Source organism: Schistocerca serialis, chromosome 12, assembly GCF_023864345.2.
Source record: "Schistocerca serialis cubense isolate TAMUIC-IGC-003099 chromosome 12, iqSchSeri2.2, whole genome shotgun sequence".
NCBI lineage: Eukaryota > Metazoa > Arthropoda > Insecta > Orthoptera > Acrididae > Schistocerca > Schistocerca serialis.
The window spans coordinates 112,576,237-112,596,549 of NC_064649.1; the positions used below are offsets into that span (position 1 = coordinate 112,576,237).

The 20,313-nt window shown below is 39.1% G+C and overlaps 1 protein-coding gene across 1 annotated transcript in view; it reads right to left on the bottom strand.

Annotated features, from left to right (window-relative positions):
* Positions 1 to 311: 311 nt before the first annotated feature.
* The window catches only part of LOC126428152 (constitutive coactivator of peroxisome proliferator-activated receptor gamma-like), a 48,518-nt gene continuing 28,516 nt past the window's right edge, over positions 312 to 20,313 (bottom strand). The window contains exon 2 of the mRNA XM_050090061.1: positions 312 to 3,737. Coding sequence (XP_049946018.1) covers positions 1,941 to 3,716 — 1,776 coding nt within the window. The 5' untranslated portion in view covers positions 3,717 to 3,737 and the 3' untranslated portion in view covers positions 312 to 1,940. The remainder of the gene's footprint in view (positions 3,738 to 20,313) is intronic.

The following is a 20,313-nucleotide window of genomic DNA, read 5'->3' on the forward strand; positions in this document are numbered from 1 at the left end:
GTTTACTCAAGTCACCAGTCGTTAATGTTATTTATGTTTTGTAGCTTACTTAACTAATATAAAATTAATTTCAAATTTTGTATATTTGTCACGAAAGGTGAACTGATGTCACATGACACTGACGTTTGTGTACGGTTTACGTAAGCTTAAGTGAAATCAGGAGGTTAAAAAGAAAAAAACATTATCTTTGACACTTTTTTTTTATTTTTTGCAGGCAATATGGAATTTCTCGTACTCTTGCCAAATTGGATTTTTTGAAGGTTTGATTTATATGTAGTACAAATCACAAGTTCAATATTTTTCTGGTGTAATTGTTAATATTTCTACATGTTGCACTCTTGTACGATATAATATACCGTTTCCTAACAGTACCTTTATGTAATGTTTCAGAGTGGGGCTGCACGTTCTTCTAGAGAAAGTTTAAAATAAAATTTTTTATTGCTAACATTTCCTTTTAAACTGCTAATTGTACTAACTTGGATGTATAACCAATTATTGTTAAATAATAAATTTGTGTCAAGAGGGCTTGGACCAAATAAATGTACCTACACCTTCCCCATCCTTGCTCTGCTTCCGTCTGTACATCATAAATGGTAGCAGAGCGTGGGCCCCGAACGATTCCACAGATATAATAAAGGGATATCAAAATTGCGGTCTTAGTCAGGTGACGAGAACTACACCAATGCAGTTTTCTGTTACACTCGAGTGCTAGACCCAACATACAACAGCTGGTCATGGAGAACCACGCTAAGCAAGTGAGCATTCCCACATGCTCGCAAACAGCCGCACTCATCACAGTCCATACTCGGCTGGCACCGGTTGACTCCCAGCTGCTTCCGTCCTGTCGCCATATACCGACCGAGCCGTCCTCCCAAATCTGTCGCTTCGCGCACCAGCGCCAACAGCACTAAGCGGTCACGCCCCCTATCGCTGCAGCGAAAACAAGTGAAAAATCTCGCGGGTAAATCAAAAATGCTGAGCCATGACATGGCTTAACAGTTATATCAGACCTCTAAGCTAGGATCTGATGCTGGCCCCGGCATTCATCTACATCGACATGGATACTCGGTAAATGACGCTTAAGTGCCTGGCAGAGGGTGGATAATAAATTATTTGTATGAAACTACATGCTTTCAGAGACCTTTTCAAATCTCAAACATCTACAATGTATGTGATGTATGAGCACTCGACTCTGCCACTTTTAAACTGACAGCATTTTGGCGATACGTTGATGACATTTTTATTGTGTGGCCTCATGGTCTGGACCGTCTCCAAGAATTTTTACGTCACATGAACTCCATACATGTAAACTGTAAGATGGCAAGAACTATGCCCCTTACATGAAGTCATTAAAGATCACCCAACTCACGTTGAGTGAACAGTAGGGCTGAACCAAAAATGACTGACAAGGCACAATGCATCTTGTAGAGGGTATAGTATGGACGTATTGGAATGATTAATGTCGGGTGATGGTTTTAAAGTAATTCACACGACATGAAAACCTTGCGGAAACGAGTCGATTTACTGGACGCTAGTTTACCCCAGGGAAGCATTTAGAGTTGACCGTGGCCGGCCGGGGAACGGCGAAGGGAAGCGACAATAGGCAGCTTAGAGCGGCTCAAGCTCTGAGAAAGCGGTAACGCGGCGCGGCCTCCAGCCGCCATAAGATTAGTGACAGTGAGTGGCTGGTTGACCCCGACTCCACGCTGGTGTACCAGGAAACAGACGGAGAACTTGTACGCCTGTTGATAAATGTCCGTCGTCCCGTTTTCTGTGAAACATGCGACAAAGCCGCGCACAGCTACGGTGAAGCGGTCAACAGAGGTCTCGGGGGAAGGATTGTGTAAGTGACACGATAAACCGTCTGCTAGGCACTTAAGTGTGATTTGCGGAGTATCTGTGTAGCTGTAGATGTAGATGTACATTTTCTCAAAGACCGGTTATTGGCGACTGGTGTGAGTCCTTTCGATTACATCCAACAGCTGGTGGAGTGGCCCAAGATGTGGACGGTCCCGTGGTAGGTGGGCTCCAATCCTTGCAAATGACTGGGCCTTAGCCTTAAGATAAAGCTCATGGAAGAATATCCCATCAAAATAGGCGTCCAGCAGGCACTCTGAGTCTCGGGGGAAGGATAACCCACAGATGGCCGCAGCATCCAGAACTTGTAGGGCAGTGCGAACGAATAAAGACGCCAAATACACGGCCCGAGTGTCTAGTGATGGGAGCTGCTTTTGAGCCAACTGCTGAACCGAAAGGCGCCCTACAGTCACGGCGACCACTGCGAGGACCTCAGCCTCGTGACGTTCCAGACAGCAGGCCTCGTGCCGGAGGAATGAAAGTGCGGCAGCCGGAACCGCGAGGTACTGGGGCTGAAGAGACCTCAGAGCAGATCCGTCCCCATCTGGGGCGCCCACTATCCAGGTGAAGAGCCGCCAGCGCCATTCCACATCAGCCGTCCACAGCCGTCGCAGTCCTGGGTGTGTCACACCGGGGGGCAGCCACTTCGAGACCTCCACCTCCTCCTGACACACGTCTGACCTCCTGGTGAAGAACTCCTCCACTCTGAAAGGCCCCTCTCCACTTTCCCAGAGCAGCACGGTGTACATCCTGCGCCTCATGGGCTGGAGCATCTCTGCTGTCGACAGTACATTTTGAGCACCATCCGCCATGTCCTCTAGGGCGGCACCCGCACGGAAGATGCGACTTTTGGCCAGGGACAGGACCATTCCTGGTATTTCGCCCGACACGTGTTTCGATTCTATGAAGTGCAGCACCTGCGACCAGTCGGAACCTTCCGTAGGACTGTCGGAGACTGTCGGCTTGCACCCGTACTGGCCAATTCCTACTTCCACAGTCTCGAGGAATTCTGCCCACCTGTCACCAAATGCAATCCGACACATTTCATCGACTGCGTTATCCTTCACCAGCTTCGCTACAGCGGCCAAAGGGTTCCCCCTGCAGTTATAAAAGTCTTCCAGTCGTCCGTGGACACTCTGTAGCTCATCTGATTTGATAAAACTGTCTCCTGCAAATGTCCCAAATGCTGGCAGATGTTCTAGTCGGATGCCTAGATGTGAGGCGATAATTGCTGGGCGAAACCTCCTTAGACTCACGCCCTCTTCGGCCTTTGACTCACCGTGGAGAATTAAAAGGCTTGGTACACCACTGTACACCAGGAAATCGGCATTCACGCTCATCACCCCCAGGCAGTTCGTGTTGCTGGCTGCGTACTGCGCTATCTCCTGATGGCAGATGCCTGTAGAAAGCCGGACCTCACTATTCGGTTCTTCCCTGAAGATGACGTGTGCACACGGCACCAGACCTTCCGGATAGCGATTCGGCCTCACTCGCCTCGCGCCCTGCTCGTGTGCAATCGTCAAGGACTTGCTCATTTGCTCTGCACTCTCCCTGTTCAGCCGCACCCACTTCTCCTTCTTGTCAACAGACGGTAGCCCGTAGAAGTAGAACACGAGATGCACTCCACAATTTCTGAAGCGCCGCACCAAGTTTGTGCACGCTTCTCGGAATTCTTTGTACTGCCCACCACAGTAGAAGTCACACCCTCGGTACAGGAGCCACACGCATTGTCTTCCATCTGCTACAACCACTGGTGTCTGCCCAGTCTTCTTTCTGCATTCGTCTGCGATTTCCGCCAGATCCACTTCTTCATACAGCTCATGTCTTTGGGCGTACTGGAGAATGGACAAGCAGCCCATTCTCCTGCTTACTTCCTAGCTCTGTAACATACAAGGAGGAAGATACAGTCAGTATGTGATCAAAAGTATCCGCACACTCCAAAAACACCTACTGCCAGGTACTCCACATCAGCGACCTCAGTAGTCATTAGACATCCTGAGAGAGCAGAATGGGGCGCTGCACGGGAATCGTGGACTTCGAACGTGGTTGGTTGTTTTTGGGGAAGGAGACCAGACAGCGAGGTCATCGGTCTCATCGGATTAGGGAAGGAGGGGGGAGGAAGTCGGCTGTCCCCTTTGAAAGGAACCATCCCGGCATTTGCCTGGAGTGATTTAGGGAAATCACGGGAAACCTAAATCAGGATGGCCGGACGCGGGTTTGAACCGTCGTCCTCCCGAATGCGAGTCTAGTGTTTAACCACTGCGCCACCTCGCTCGGTTCGAACGTGGTCAGGTGCTTGGGTGTCCCTTGGGTCATACGTCCGTACGCGAGATTTCCTCATTCCTAAACATCCCTAGGTTCACTCTTTCCGATGTGATAGTGAAGTTGAAACGTGTAGGGACACGCACAGCACAAAAGCGTGCAGGCCGACCTCGTCTGTTGACTGACACAGACCGCCGACACTTGAAGGGATCAGTAATGTGAAATTGGCAGACATCTATCCAGACCATCACACAGAAATTACAAACTGCATCAGGATCCACTGCAAGTACTACGAGAGTTAGGCGGGAGGTGAGAAAACTGGGATGTCATGATCGAGCGGCTGCTCATAAGGCACACATCACGCCGGTAAATGCCAAATGACGCCTCGCTTGGTGTAAGGAGCGCAAACATTCGACGATTGAACAGTGGAAAAAGGTTGTGTGGAGTTACGAACCACGGTACACAATGTGGCGATCCGATTGCAGGGTATGGGTATGGCGAATGCCCGGTGAACGTCATCTGCCGGCGTGTATAGTGCCAACAGAAAATTTCAGAGGCGGTGGTGTTATGGTGTGGGCCGTGTTTTCCATGGAGGGGGCTTTCACACCCTGCTTTTTGCGTCGCATTATCAAATCACAGGCCTACATTGATGTTTTAAGCACCTTCTTGCTTCACATTGTTGAAGAGCAATTCGGGGATGGCGATTGCATCTTCCAACACGATCGAGCAACTGTTCGTAAATCACGGCCTGTGGCGGAGTGGTTACACGACAGTAACATCCCTGTAACAGACTGGCCTGCACAGGGTCCTGACCAGAAACCTATAGAACACCTCTGGGATGTTTTGTATCGCCGACTTCGTGCCAGGCCTTAGCGACCGACATCGATACCTCTTCTCAGTGCAGCACTCCGTGAATAATGGACTGCAATTCCCCATGAAACCTTCCAGCACCTGATTGAAGGTATGCCTGTGAGAGTGAAAGCTGTCATCAAGGCTAAGGGCCGGACAACACTATATTGAATTCGAGTATTATCGATTGAGGGCGCCACGAGATGAGATGTCCGGATACTTTGGATCACATAGTGCATCTCATCATAACCGTTCAATTGTTTGAACATTATATTACATGAGAAGAGCGTTCTTCTGTTCGAAAGTCCACACCTGATTGTAAAAAGTGAGATGAAGATTACGAAATGTCGAGGTGCGTTCTCGTAACACATTTCAGCCCCTCCTTCCGGATAAAAGGTCTCCAGTTATTGAGAGAGAACTGTGAATGTTGGAGAAGGTGTGAAAGCTAACCGTTGACTTGTAACTTAACTGTCTAACAGAAATTTTGACACAATTCTAAATCCGCTTCACGACCCTTTTTCAGAAGTAACCCCATCTAATTCAAAAGGATATTTAGCAGCAAACTGTCAAAATCTCTTACGCGGATCGTAGGTTTCGTGTACATGTGTCTCTGAAGAGTACTGATTAATTAAACTTAGCATGGAAGTCTGGAAGAATGATGGCTGTCTAATGTAATTTATTTATATACCTACACGTCAAGTTCCGTAGGACCAAACTAAGGAGCAAATATCCAAGGACGTGGAACGTGTCAGTATATGAAATTAAAACATAAAAGTAATAATAGATGAAATAAAATTATTATGAACCCGAAAAAAGTTAAGCCATAAGTAATGAACCTGAAGAAAGTCAAGCCATAAGTAAACGCAATCGACAATACAACAAGAATCAGCTCAATTTTTCAAGGAACTCCACTACAGAATAGATGGAGTGACCGATCAGGAAACTCTTCAGTTTCGATTTGAAAGGGCGTGGATGACTGTTAAGATTTTTGAATTCTTGTGGTATATTATCGAAAATGGATGCAGCAGTATATGGGACACCTTTCGGCACAAGAGTTAAGTAAATCCGATCCAAATGCAGGTTTGATTTCTGCCGAGTATTAACTGAGTGAAAGCTGCTTATTCTTGGGAAAAAGCTTATATTGTTTACACGAAATGACAGTAAGGAATATGTATATTGAGAGGCCAATGTCAAAATACCCAGACTCGTGAACAGGGGCCCGCAAGAGGTTCGTGAACTAGTGAGTGCCATCCTATGAAATGAAGACCCATGCAGTAAAAATGTTTTTGCAAATTGTGTGATATGAATCTAAGTGAACGAAATTAATTTTTTGAGACTCCAACACTTACCGATAAAGTGACGTGTAAGACTGATCTGACTTATGGCTGCCGTGAAAACTATGTGCAGCGACAAACTGCATCAGCAATACTTACCGTGGGGCTATAAATATTACGTAGCACAAAGCATAGCTCGTGACACTACAAAGTGAGGCAACGAAGCTGATAAATGGGACATACAGCTAGCCAGCACAGATCATGAATAAGCAAAGCTATTGCCTACTGCATATCATTCCACTACCATTTTCAGTGAACAGCTTTTCTGGCATGATTGTACCTCTTAATGAGCAGATAACGCCAGCCTCTCCCGGTACCTTTAACATAGCATAAAACCTTTTAATAAGTAGGTTATACCAAAGCACTCCGTCTTCAGGCCACAAGTGGCCCAACGGGACCATCCGACCGCCGTGTCATCAACAGATGAGGATGCGTATAGGAAGGGAGTGTGGTCAGCACACCGCTCTCCCGGTCGTTACGATGGTATTCTTGACCGAAGCCGCTACTAATCGGTCGAATAGCTCCTCAATTGGCATCACGAGGCTGAGTGCACCCCGAAATATGGCAACAGCGCATGGCGGCCTGGATAGTCACCCATCCAAGTGCCGGCCAAGCCCGACAGCAGCTTAACTTCGGTGATCTCACGGGAACCGGTGTATCCACTGCGGCAAGGCCGTCGCCATAAGTAGATTATATCACAGTTTTAAATTGTTAAATATGGCCAGTAATTAGGTGAAATACTGATATGCAAATTTTTGTTGCCCCTATAACCCGCCAAACAGGCAACATGTATCAGGGACGGGGAGGAGATTTAGTGTTTAGCGTCCAGGGGACGTCGAAGTCGTTACGGATGGAGCACAGGTTCAGATAAGGGAGGGTGGGGGGAAGGAAATCGGCCGCGCCCTTTCAAAGGAACCATCCCGGCATTTGTCTGAAGCGATTTAGGGAAATCACGAGAAACCTATATCAGGATGGACGGACACGGGTTTAAACCGTCGTCCTCCCTAATACGAGTGCAGTGTGCTAACCAGTGTACCACTTCGCTCGATATGCACCATGAACCACGTACCATCAGCCGCAACAGCCGCTTAGTAACCTAGATGCATTCTCAGTTAGCGTTACCATTAAGGAAAAAGGAAACATCGGGTTTTACGTCTTGCTAGCTGATCATGCCTCAAGACCGATCGTTGGTTGCTTATTAAAATTTTATGAGTTATCATTACACATCAGTAATTATTTGTAACATTACTATAGTTCTAAAATACCCCTTCATTATCGTCAAAACACTAACAGCTCAGAAACTGGCAGGTGTGTATGGATATGGTTGGATAGTTGGATTGTTCTGTACAATTTTCGTAAGGGCCTAAGTCAGCAACGAGGCACCCAGTCGCTTAGATAAAATTTTGATAGCGAATCATCTTCACATAATATAGTCTACAATTGTTTCATACTTTTTCATCGTGGTCGTGTTTGGTCAAACGTTTTGCAGCAAATCGTCTTCAGAAAATAATGTCTACAATTGTTTCACACATTTTCATCGTGGTCGTGCCTGGTTAAAAGATTGGTAGCGAATCATCATCAGAAAATACAGTCTACAATTGTTTCAAACTTTTTCATCGTGGTCGTGCTTGGTTAAAAGTTTTGCAGCAAATCATATTCAGAAAATACTGTCTACAAATGTTTCACACATTTTTATCATTGTCGTACTTGGTCAAAAGTTTGGTACCGAATCATCTTCAGAAAATACAGTCTACAATTGTTTCAAACTTTTTCATCGTGGTCATGCTTGGTTAAGAGTTTGGTAGTGAATCATCTTCAGAAAATACAGTATACAATTTTTTCACACATTTTCATCGTGGTTGTGCTTCGTTAAGAGTTTGGTAGCGAATCATCTTCAGAAAATACAGTCTACAATTGTTTCAAACTTTTTCATCGTGGTCGTGTTTGGTTAAAAGTTTGGTAGTGAATCATCCTCAGAAAATACAGTATACAATTTTTTCACACATTTTCATCGTGGTTGTGCTTCGTTAAGAGTTTGGTAGTGAATCATCTTCAGAAAATCCAGTCTACAATTGTTTCAAACTTTTTCATCGTGGTCGTGTTTGGTTAAAAGTATGATAGTAAATCAACTTCAGAAAAAACAGTACACAATTTTTTCACACATTTTTATCGTGGTTGTGCTTCGTTAAGAGTTTGGTAGCGAATCATCTTCAGAAAATACAGTCTACAATTGTTTCAAACTTTTTCATCGTGGTCGTGTTTTGTTAAAAGTTTGGTAGTGAATCATCTTCAGAAAATACAGTATACAATTTTTTCACACATTTTCATCGTGGTTGTGCTTTGTTAAGAGTTTGGTAGCGAATCACCTTCAGAAAATACAGTCTACAATTGTTTCAAACTTTTTCATCGTGGTCGTGTTTGGTTAAAAGTTTGGTAGTGAATCATCTTCAGAAAATACAATATACAATTTTTTCACACATTTTCATCGTGGTTGTGCTTCGTTAAGAGTTTGGTAGCGAATCATCTTCAGTAAATACAGTCTACAATTGTTTCAAACTTTTTCATCGTGGTCGTGTTTGGTTAAAAGTTTGGTAGTGAATCATCTTCAGAAAATACAGTATACAATTTTTTCACACATTTTCATCGTGGTTGTGCTTCGTTAAGAGTTTGGTAGCGAATCATCTTCAGAAAATACAGTCTACAATTGTTTCAAACTTTTTCATCGTGGTCGTGTTTGGTTAAAAGTTTGGTAGTGAATCATCTTCAGAAAATACAGTATACAATTTTTTCACACATTTTCATCGTGGTTGTGCTTCGTTAAGAGTTTGGTAGCGAATCATCTTCAGAAAATACAGTCTACAATTGTTTCAAACTTTTTCATCGTGGTCGTGTTTGGTTAAAAGTTTGGTAGTGAATCATCTTCAGAAAATACAGTATACAATTTTTTCACACATTTTCATCGTGGTTGTGCTTCGTTAAGAGTTTGGTAGCGAATCATCTTCAGAAAATACAGTCTACAATTTTTTCACATATTTTCATCATGGTTGTGCTTCGTTAAGAGTTTGGTAGCGAATCATATTCAGAAAAGACAGTCTACAATTGTTTCAAACTTTTTCATGTGGTCGTGCTTGGTTAAAAGTTTGGTAGTGTATCATCTTCAGAAAATACAGTATACAATTTTTTCACACATTTTCATCGTGGTTGTGCTTCGTTAAGAGTTTGGTAGCGAATCATCTTCAGAAAATACAGTCTACAATTGTTTCAAACTTTTTCATCGTGGTCGTGTTTGGTTAAACGTTTTGCAGCAATTCGTCTTCAGAAAATAATGTCTACAATTGTTTCACACATTTTCATCGTGGTCGTGCTTGGTTAAAAGATTGGTAGCGAATCATCATCAGAAAATACAGTCTACAATTGTTTCAAACTTTTTCATCGTGGTCGTGCATGGTTAAGAGTTTGGTAGTGAATCATCTTCAGAAAATACAGTATACAATTTTTTCACACATTTTCATCGTGGTTGTGCTTCGTTAAGAGTTTGGTAGCGAATCATCTTCAGAAAATACAGTCTACAATTGTTTCAAACTTTTTTGTCATGGTCGTGTTTGGTTAAAAGTTCGGTAGTGAATCATCTTCAGAAAATACAGTATACAATTTTTTCACATATTTTCATCATGGTTGTGCTTCGTTAAGAGTTTGGTAGCGAATCATATTCAGAAAAGACAGTCTACAATTGTTTCAAACTTTTTCATCGTGGTCGTGCTTGGTTAAAAGTTTGGTAGTGTATCATCTTCAGAAAATACAGTATACAATTTTTTCACACATTTTCATCGTGGTTGTGCTTCGTTAAGAGTTTGGTAGCGAATCATCTTCAGAAAATACAGTCTACAATTGTTTCAAACTTTTTCATCGTGGTCGTGTTTGGTTAAAAGTTTGGTAGTGAATCATCTTCAGAAAATACAGTATACAATTTTTTCACATATTTTCATCGTGGTCGTGCTTCGTTAAGAGTTTGGTAGCGAATCATCATCAGAAAATACAGTCTACAATTGTTTCAAACTTTTTCATCGTGGTCGTGCTTGGTTAAAAGTTTGGTAGTGAATCATCTTCAGAAAATACAGTATACAATTGTTTCACACATTTTCATAGTGGTCGTCCTTGGTTAAAAGTTTGGTAGCGAATCACCTTCAGAAAATACTGTCTACAATTGTTTCAAACTTTTTCATCGTGGTCGTGCTTGGTTAAAAGTTTGGTAGTGAAACATCTTCAGAAAATACAGTATACAATTTTTTCACACATTTTCATCGTGGTCATGCTTGGTTAAAAGTTTGGTAGCTAATCGTGTTCATAAAATACTGTCTACAATTGTTTCACACATTTTCATCTTTTTCATCGTGGTCGTGCTTGGTTAAAAGTTTGGTAGCGAATCATCTTCAGAAAATACTGTCTACAATTGTTTCACACATTTTTATCATTGTCGTGCTTGGTTAAAAGTTTGGTAGCGAATCATCTTCAGAAAATACTGTCTACAATTGTTTCACACATTTTCATAGTGGTCGTGGTTGGTTAAATGTTTGGTAGCGAATTGTCTTCAGAAAATACTGTCTACAATTGTTTCACACATTTTCAACTTTTTCATCGTGGTCATGCTTGGTTAAAAGTTTGGTAGCGAATCATCTTCAGAAAATACTGTCTACAATTGTTTCACACATTTTTATCATTGTCGTGCTTGGTTAAAAGTTTGTTAGCAAATCATCTTCAGAAAATACTGTCTACAATTGTTTCACACATTTTCATAGTGGTCGTGGTTGGTTAAAAGTTTGGTAGTGAATTGTCTTCAGAAAATACTGTCTACAATTGTTTCACACATTTTCATCTTTTTCATCGTAGTCGTGTTTGGTTAAAAGATTGGTAGCGAATCATCATCAGAAAATACAGTCTACAACTGATCACACGTTTTTTTTATCATAGCCGTGCTAGGTTAAAAGTTTGGTAGCGAATCATCTTCAGAAAATACAGTCTACAATTATTTCAAACTTTTTCATCGTGGTCGTGCTTAGTTAAAAGTTTGGTAGTGAATCATCTTCAGAAAATACATTATACAATTTTTTCACACATTTTCATCATGGTCATGCTTGGTTAAAAGTTTGGTAGCGAATCATCTTCAGAAAATACTGTCTACAATTGTTTCATACTTTTTCATCGTGGTCGTGCTTGGTTAAAAGTTTTGCAGCAAATCATCTTCAGAAAATACTGTCTCCAATTGTTTCACACAGTTTCATCGTGGTCATGCTTGGTTAAAAGTTTGGTAGCGAATCGTCTTCATGAAATACTGTCTACAATTGTTTCACACATTTTCATCTTTTATCGTGGTCGTGCTTGGTTAAAAGTTTGGTAGCGAATCATCTTCAGAAAATACTGTCTACAATTGTTTCACACATTTTTATCATTGTCGTGCTTGGTTAAAAGTTTGGTAGCGAATCATCTTCAGAAAATAGTGTCTACAATTGTTTCACACATTTTCATCTTTTTCATCGTGGTCGTGTTTGGTTAAAAGATTGGTAGCGAATCATCATCAGAAAATACAGTCTACAACTGATCACACATTTTTATCATAGTCGTGCTAGTTTAAAAGTTTGGTAGCGAATCACCTTCAGAAAATACAGTCTACAATTGTTTCAAACTTTTTCATCGTGGTCGTGCTTGGTTAAAAGTTTTGCCACAAATCATCTTCAGAAAATACTGTCTACAATTGTTTCACACATTTTCATGTTTTTCATCGTGGTCGTGTTTGGTTAAAAGATTGGTAGCGAATCATCATCAGAAAATAAAGTCTACAACTGATCACACATTTTTATCATAGTCGTGCTAGGTTAAAAGTTTGGTAGCGAATCACCTTCAGAAAATACTGTCTACAATTGTTTCACACGTCTTCATAGTGGTCTTGCTTGGTTAAAAGTTTGGTAGCGAATCAGCTACAGAAAATACTGTCTACTATTGTTTCACACATTTTCATCTTTTTCATCGTGGTCGTGCTTGGTTAAAAGTTTGGTAGCGAATTGTCTTCAGAAAATGCTGTCTACACTTGTTTCACACATTTTCATCTTTTTCATCGTGGTCGTGCTTGGTTAAAAGTTTGGTAGCGAATCATCTTCAGAAAATACTGTCTACAATTGTTTCACACATTTTTATCATTGTCGTGCTTGGTTAAAAGTTTGGTAGCGAATCATCTTCAGAAAATACTGTCTACAATCGTTTCACACATTTTTATCATTGTCGTGCTTGGTTAAAAGTTTGGTAGCGAATCATCTTCAGAAAATGCTGTCTACAATTGGTTCACACATTTTCATAGTGGTCGTGCTTGGTTAAAAGTTTGGTAGCGAATTGTCTTCAGAAAATACTGTCTACACTTGTTTCACACATTCTCATCTTTTTCATCGTGTTCGTGCTTGGTTAAAAGTTTGGTAGCGAATCATCTTCAGAAAATACTGTCTACAATTGTTTCACAATGTACCTTTAAATCCGTCTTGATTGCAAATTTTTCATTAATCATATGACCGGTTTCGGTTCATTCAAAACCATCTTCAGATCTGATATTTATGTTACAGGAGTAACCCGTCCAATTCAACAACTTTCACATGCTACGTCACATGACCGAAACCGGCCATATGAATAATAAAAAATTTGCAATGAAGACGGATTTAAAGTAACATTATAATATCACTGATTGCTGTTATCCCATAAGACATGATGTCTGTTTTTGCAAAAATTGTTTCACACTTTTTCATCGTGGTAGTGGTTGGTTAAAAGTTTGGTAGCGAATCATCTTCAGAAAATACTGTGTACAATTGTTTCACACATTTCATCCTGTTCGCGCTTGGTTAAAAGTTTGGTAGCGAATCAACTTCAGAAAATACTGTCTACAATTGTTTCACACATTTTTATCATTGTCTTGCTTGGTTAAAAGTTTGGTAGCGAATCAACTTCAGAAAATACTGTCTAACATTGTTTCACACATTTTCATCGTGGTCATGCTTGGTTAAAAGTTTGGTAGCGAATCGTCTTCATGAAATACTGTCTACAATTGTTTCACACATTTTCATCTTTTTATCGTGGTCGTGCTTGGTTAAAAGTTTGGTAGCGAATCATCTTCAGAAAATACTGTCTACAATTGTTTCACACATTTTTATCATTGTCGTGCTTGGTTAAAAGTATGGTAGCGAATCATCTTCAGAAAATTCTGTCTACAATTGTTTCACACATTTTCATCTTTTTCATCGCGGTCGTGTTTGGTTAAAAGATTGGTAGCGAATCATCATCAGAAAATACAGTCTACAACTGATCACACATTTTTATCATAGTCGTGCTAGGTTAAAAGTTTGGTAGCGAATCACCTTCAGAAAATACAGTCTACAATTGTTTCAAACTTTTTCATCGTGGTCGTGCTTGGTTAAAAGTTTTGCCACAAATCATCTTCAGAAAATACTGTCTACAATTGTTTCACACATTTTCATCTTTTTCATCGTGGTCGTGTTTGGTTAAAAGATTGGTAGCGAATCATCATCAGAAAATACAGTCTACAACTGATCACACATTTTTATCATTGTCGTGCTTGGTTAAAAGTTTCGTAGCGAATCATCTTCAGAAAATACTGTCTACAATCGTTTCACACATTTTTATCATTGTCGTGCTTGGTTAAAAGTTTGGTAGCGAATCATCTTCAGAAAATGCTGTCTACAATTGTTTCACACATTTTCATAGTGGTCGTGCTTGGTTAAAAGTTTGGTAGCGAATTGTCTTCAGAAAATACTGTCTACACTTGTTTCACACATTCTCATCTTTTTCATCGTGTTCGTGCTTGGTTAAAAGTTTGGTAGCGAATCATCTTCAGAAAATACTGTCTACAATTGTTTCACAATGTAACTTTAAATCCGTCTTGATTGCAAATTTTTTATTATTCATATGACCGGTTTCAGTTCATTCAGAACTATCTTCAGATCTGATATTTATGTTACAGGAGTAACCCGTCCAATTCAGCAACTTTCACATGCAACGTCACATGACCGAAACCGGCCATATGAATAATAAAAAATTTGCAATGAAGACGGATTTAAAGTAACATTATAATATCACTGATTGCTGTTATCCCATAAGACATTATGTCTGTTTTTGCAAAAATTGTTTTACACTTTTTCATCGTGGTAGTGGTTGGTTAAAAGTTTGGTAGCGAATTATCTTCAGAAAATACTGTGTACAATTGTTTTCCATCGTGTTCGCACTTGGTTAAAAGTTTGGTAGCGAATCAACTTCAGAAAATACTGTCTACAATTGTTTCACACATGTTTATCATTGTCATGCTTGGTTAAAAGTTTGGTAGTGAATCAACTTCAGAAAATACTGTCTAACATTGTTTCACACTATTTCATAGTGGTCGTGCTTGGTTAAAAGTTTGGTAGCGAATCGTCTTCATAAAATACTGTCTACAATTGTTTCACACATTTTCATCTTTTTCATCATGGTCGTGTTTGGTTAAAAGTTTGGTAGCGAATCATCTTCAGAAAATACTGTCTACAATTGTTTCACACATTTTTATCATTGTCGTGCTTGGTTAAAAGTTTGGTAGCGAATCATCTTCAGAAAATACTGTCTACAATTGTTTCACAAATTTTTATCATTGTCGTGCTTGGTTAAAAGTTTGGTAGCGAATCATCTTCAGAAAATACTGTCTACAATTGTTTCACACATTTTTATCATTGTCATGCTTGGTTAAAAGTATGGTAGCGAATCATCTTCAGAAAATACTGTCTACAATTGTTTCACACATTTTCATAGTGGTCGTGGTTGGTTAAATGTTTGGTAGCGAATTGTCTTCAGAAAATACTGTCTACAATTTTTTCACACATTTACATCTTTTTCATCGTGGTCATGCTTGGTTAAAAGTTTGGTAGCGAATCATCTTCAGAAAATACTGTCTACAATTGTTTCACACATTTTTATCATTGTCGTGCTTGGTTAAAAGTTTGTTAGCAAATCATCTTCAGAAAATACTGTCTACAATTGTTTCACACATTTTCGTAGTGGTCGTGGTTGGTTAAAAGTTTGGTAGCGAATTGTCTTCAGAAAATACTGTCTACAATTGTTTCACACATTTTCATCTTTTTCATCGTTGTCGTGTTTGGTTAAAAGATTGGTAGCGAATCATCATCAGAAAATACAGTCTACAACTGATCACACATTTTTATCATAGTCGTGCTAGGTTAAAAGTTTGGTAGCGAATCATCTTCAGAAAATACAGTCTACAATTGTTTCAAACTTTTTCATCGTGGTCGTGCTTAGTTAAAAGTTTGGTAGTGAATCATCTTCAGAAAATACATTATACAATTTTTTCACACATTTTCATCATGCTCATGCTTGGTTAAAAGTTTGGTAGCGAATCATCTTCAGAAAATACTGTCTACAATTGTTTCATACTTTTTCATCGTGGTCGTGCTTGGTTAAAAGTTTTGCAGCAAATCATCTTCATAAATACTGTCTCCAGTTGTTTCACACATTTTCATCGTGGTCATGCTTGGTTAAAAGTTTGGTAGCGAATCGTCTTCATGAAATACTGTCTACAATTGTTTCACACATTTTCATCTTTTTATCGTGGTCGTGCTTGGTTAAAAGTTTGGTAGCGAATCATCTTCAGAAAATACTGTCTACAATTGTTTCACACATTTTTATCATTGTCGTGCTTGGTTAAAAGTTTGGTAGCGAATCATCTTCAGAAAATACTGTCTACAATTGTTTCACACATTTTCATCTTTTTCATCGTGGTCGTGTTTGGTTAAAAGATTGGTAGCGAATCATCATCAGAAAATACAGTCTACAATTGTTTCACACATGTTTATCATTGTCATGCTTGGTTAAAAGTTTGGTAGTGAATCAACTTCAGAAAATACTGTCTAACATTGTTTCACACTATTTCATAGTGGTCGTGCTTGGTTAAAAGTTTGGTAGCGAATCGTCTTCATAAAATACTGTCTACAATTGTTTCACACATTTTCATCTTTTTCATCATGGTCGTGTTTGGTTAAAAGTTTGGTAGCGAATCATCTTCAGAAAATACTGTCTACAATTGTTTCACACATTTTTATCATTGTCGTGCTTGGTTAAAAGTTTGGTAGCGAATCATCTTCAGAAAATACTGTCTACAATTGTTTCACACATTTTTATCATTGTCGTGCTTGGTTAAAAGTTTGGTAGCGAATCATCTTCAGAAAATACTGTCTACAATTGTTTCACACATTTTTATCATTGTCGTGCTTGGTTAAAAGTTTGGTAGCGAATCATCTTCAGAAAATACTGTCTACAATTGTTTCACACATTTTTATCATTGTCGTGCTTGGTTAAAAGTTTGGTAGCGAATCATCTTCAGAAAATACTGTCTACAATTGTTTCACACATTTTTATCATTGTCATGCTTGGTTAAAAGTATGGTAGCGAATCATCTTCAGAAAATACTGTCTACAATTGTTTCACACATTTTCATAGTGGTCGTGGTTGGTTAAAAGTTTGGTAGCGAATCATCTTCAGAAAATACTGTCTACAATTGTTTCACACATTTTTATCATTGTCGTGCTTGGTTAAAAGTTTGGTAGCGAATCATCTTCAGAAAATACTGTCTACAATTGTTTCACACATTTTCATAGTGGTCGTGCTTGGTTAAAAGTTTGGTAGCGAATCATCTTCAGAAAATATTGTCTACAATTGTTTCACACATTTTTATCATTGTCGTGCTTGGTTAAAAGTTTGGTAGCGAATCTTCTTCAGAAAATACTGTCTCCAATTGTTTCACACATTTTCATCGTGGTCATGCTTGGTTAAAAGTTTGGTAGCGAATCTTCTTCATAAAATACTGTCTACAATTGTTTCACACATTTTAATCTTTTTCATTGTGGTCGTGTTTGGTTAAAAGTTTGGTGGCGAATCATCTTCAGAAAATACTGTCTACAATTGTTTCACACATTTTTATCATTGTCGTGCTTGGTTAAAAGTTTGGTAGCTAATCATCTTCAGAAAATACTGTCTACAGTTGTTTCACACATCTTCATAGTGGTCGTGCTTGGTTAAAAGTTTGGTAGCGAATCACCTTCAGAAAATACTGTCTACAATTGTTTCACACATTTTCATCTTTTTCATCGTGGTCGTGTTTGGTTAAAAGTTTGGTAGCGAATCGTCTTCAGAAAATACTGTCTACAATTGTTTCACACATTTTCATCTTTTTCATCGTGGTCGTGCTTGGTTAAAAGTTTGCTAGCGAATCATCTTCAGAAAATACTGTCTACAATTGTTTCACACATTTTTATCGTTGTCATGCATGGTTAAAAGTTTGGTAGCGAATCATCTTCAGAAAATACAGTCTACAATTGTTTCATACTTTTTCATCGTGGTCGTGCTTGGTTAAAAGTATTGCAGCAAATCACCTTCAGAAAATACTGTCTACAATTGTTTCACACATCTTCATAGTGGTCTTGCTTGGTTAAAAGTTTGGTAGTGAATCAGCTACAGAAAATACTGTCTATTATTGTTTCACACATTTTCATCTTTTTCATCGTGTTCGTGCTTGGTTAAAAGTTTGGTAGCGAATTGTCTTCAGAAAATACTGTCTACACTTGTTTCACACATTTTCATCTTTTTCATCATGGTCGTGCTTTGTTAAAAGTTTGGTAGCGAATCATCTTCAGAAAATACTGTCTACAATTGTTTCACACATTTTTATCATTGTTGTGCTTGGTTAAAAGTTTGGTAGCGAATCATCTTCAGAAAATACTGTCTACAATTGTTTCACACATTTTTATCATTGTCGTGCTTGGTTAAAAGTTTGCTAGCGAATCATCTTCAGAAAATACTGTCTCCAATTGTTTCACACATTTTCATCGTGGTCATGCTTGGTTAAAAGTTTGGTAGCGAATCGTCTTCATAAAATACTGTCTACAATTGTTTCACACATTTTCATCTTTTTCATCGTGGTCGTGTTTGGTTAAAAGTTTGGTAGCGAATCATCTTCAGAAAATACTGTCTACAATTGTTTCACACATTTTTATCATTGTCGTGCTTGGTTAAAAGTTTCGTAGCGAATCATCTTCAGAGAATACTGTCTACAATTGTTTCACACATTTTCATAGTGGTCGTGCTTGGTTAAAAGTTTGGTAGTGAATTGTCTTCAGAAAATACTGTCTACACTTGTTTCACACATTTTCATCTTTTTCATCGTGGTCGTGCTTGGTTAAAAGTTTGGTAGCGAATCATCTTCAGAAAATACTGTCTACAATTGTTTCACACATTTTTATCATTGTCGTGCTTGGTTAAAAGTTTGGTAGCGAATCATCTTCAGAAAATACTGTCTACAGTTGTTTCACACATCTTCATAGTGGTCATGCTTGGTTAAAAGTTTGGTAGCGAATCACCTTCAGAAAATACTGTCTACAACTGTTTCACACATTTTCATCTTTTTCATCGTGGTCGTGTTTGGTTAAGAGTTTGGTAGCGAATCGTCTTCAGAAAATACTGTCTACAATTGTTTCACACATTTTCATCTTTTTCATCGTGGTCGTGCTTGGTTAAAAGTTTGCTAGCGAATCATCTTCAGAAAATACTGTCTACAATTGTTTCACTCATTTTCATCATTGTTGTTCTTGGTTAAAAGTTTGGTAGCGAATCATCTTCAGAAAATACAGTCTACAATTGCTTCACACATTTTTATCATTGTCTTGCTTGGTTAATAGTTTGGTAGCGAATCAGCTACGGAAAATACTGTCTACTACTGTTTCACACATTTTCATCATTTTCATCGTGGTCGTGCTTGGTTAAAAGTTTGGTAGCGAATTGTCTTCAGAAAATACTGTCTACACTTGTTTCACACATTTTCATCTTTTACATCATGGTCGTGCTTGGTTTATAAGTTTGGTAGCGAATCATCTTCAGAAAATACTGTCTACAATTGTTTCACACATTTTTATCATTGTCGTGCTTGGTTAAAAGTTTCGTAGCGAATCATCTTCAGAAAATACTGTCTACAATTGTTTCACACATTTTTATCATTGTCGTGCTTGGTTAAAAGTTTGGTAGCGAATCATCTTCAGAAAATACTGTCTACAATTGTTTCACACATTTTCATAGTGGTCGTGCTTGGTTAAAAGTTTGGTAGCGAATCATCTTCAGAAAATACTGTCTACAATTGTTTCACACATTTTTATAATTGTCGTGCTTGGTTAAAAGTTTGGTAGCGAATCTTCTTCAGAAAATACTGTCTCCAATTGTTTCACACATTTTCATCGTGGTCATGCTTGGTTAAAAGTTTGGTAGCGAATCTTCTTCATAAAATACTGTCTACAATTGTTTCACACATTTTAATCTTTTTCATTGTGGTCGTGTTTGGTTAAAAGTTTGGTGGCGAATCATCTTCAGAAAATACTGTCTACAATTGTTTCACACATTTTTATCATTGTCGTGCTTGGTTAAAAGTTTGGTAGCTAATCATCTTCAGAAAATACTGTCTACAGTTGTTTCACACATCTTCATAGTGGTCGTGCTTGGTTAAAAGTTTGGTAGCGAATCACCTTCAGAAAATACTGTCTACAATTGTTTCACACATTTTCATCTTTTTCATCGTGGTCGTGTTTGGTTAAAAGTTTGGTAGCGAATCGTCTTCAGAAAATACTGTCTACAATTGTTTCACACATTTTCATCTTTTTCATCGTGGTCGTGCTTGGTTAAAAGTTTGCTAGCGAATCATCTTCAGAAAATACTGTCTACAATTGTTTCACACATTTTTATCGTTGTCATGCATGGTTAAAAGTTTGGTAGCGAATCATCTTCAGAAAATACAGTCTACAATTGTTTCATACTTTTTCATCGTGGTCGTGCTTGGTTAAAAGTATTGCAGCAAATCACCTTCAGAAAATACTGTCTACAATTGTTTCACACATCTTCATAGTGGTCTTGCTTGGTTAAAAGTTTGGTAGTGAATCAG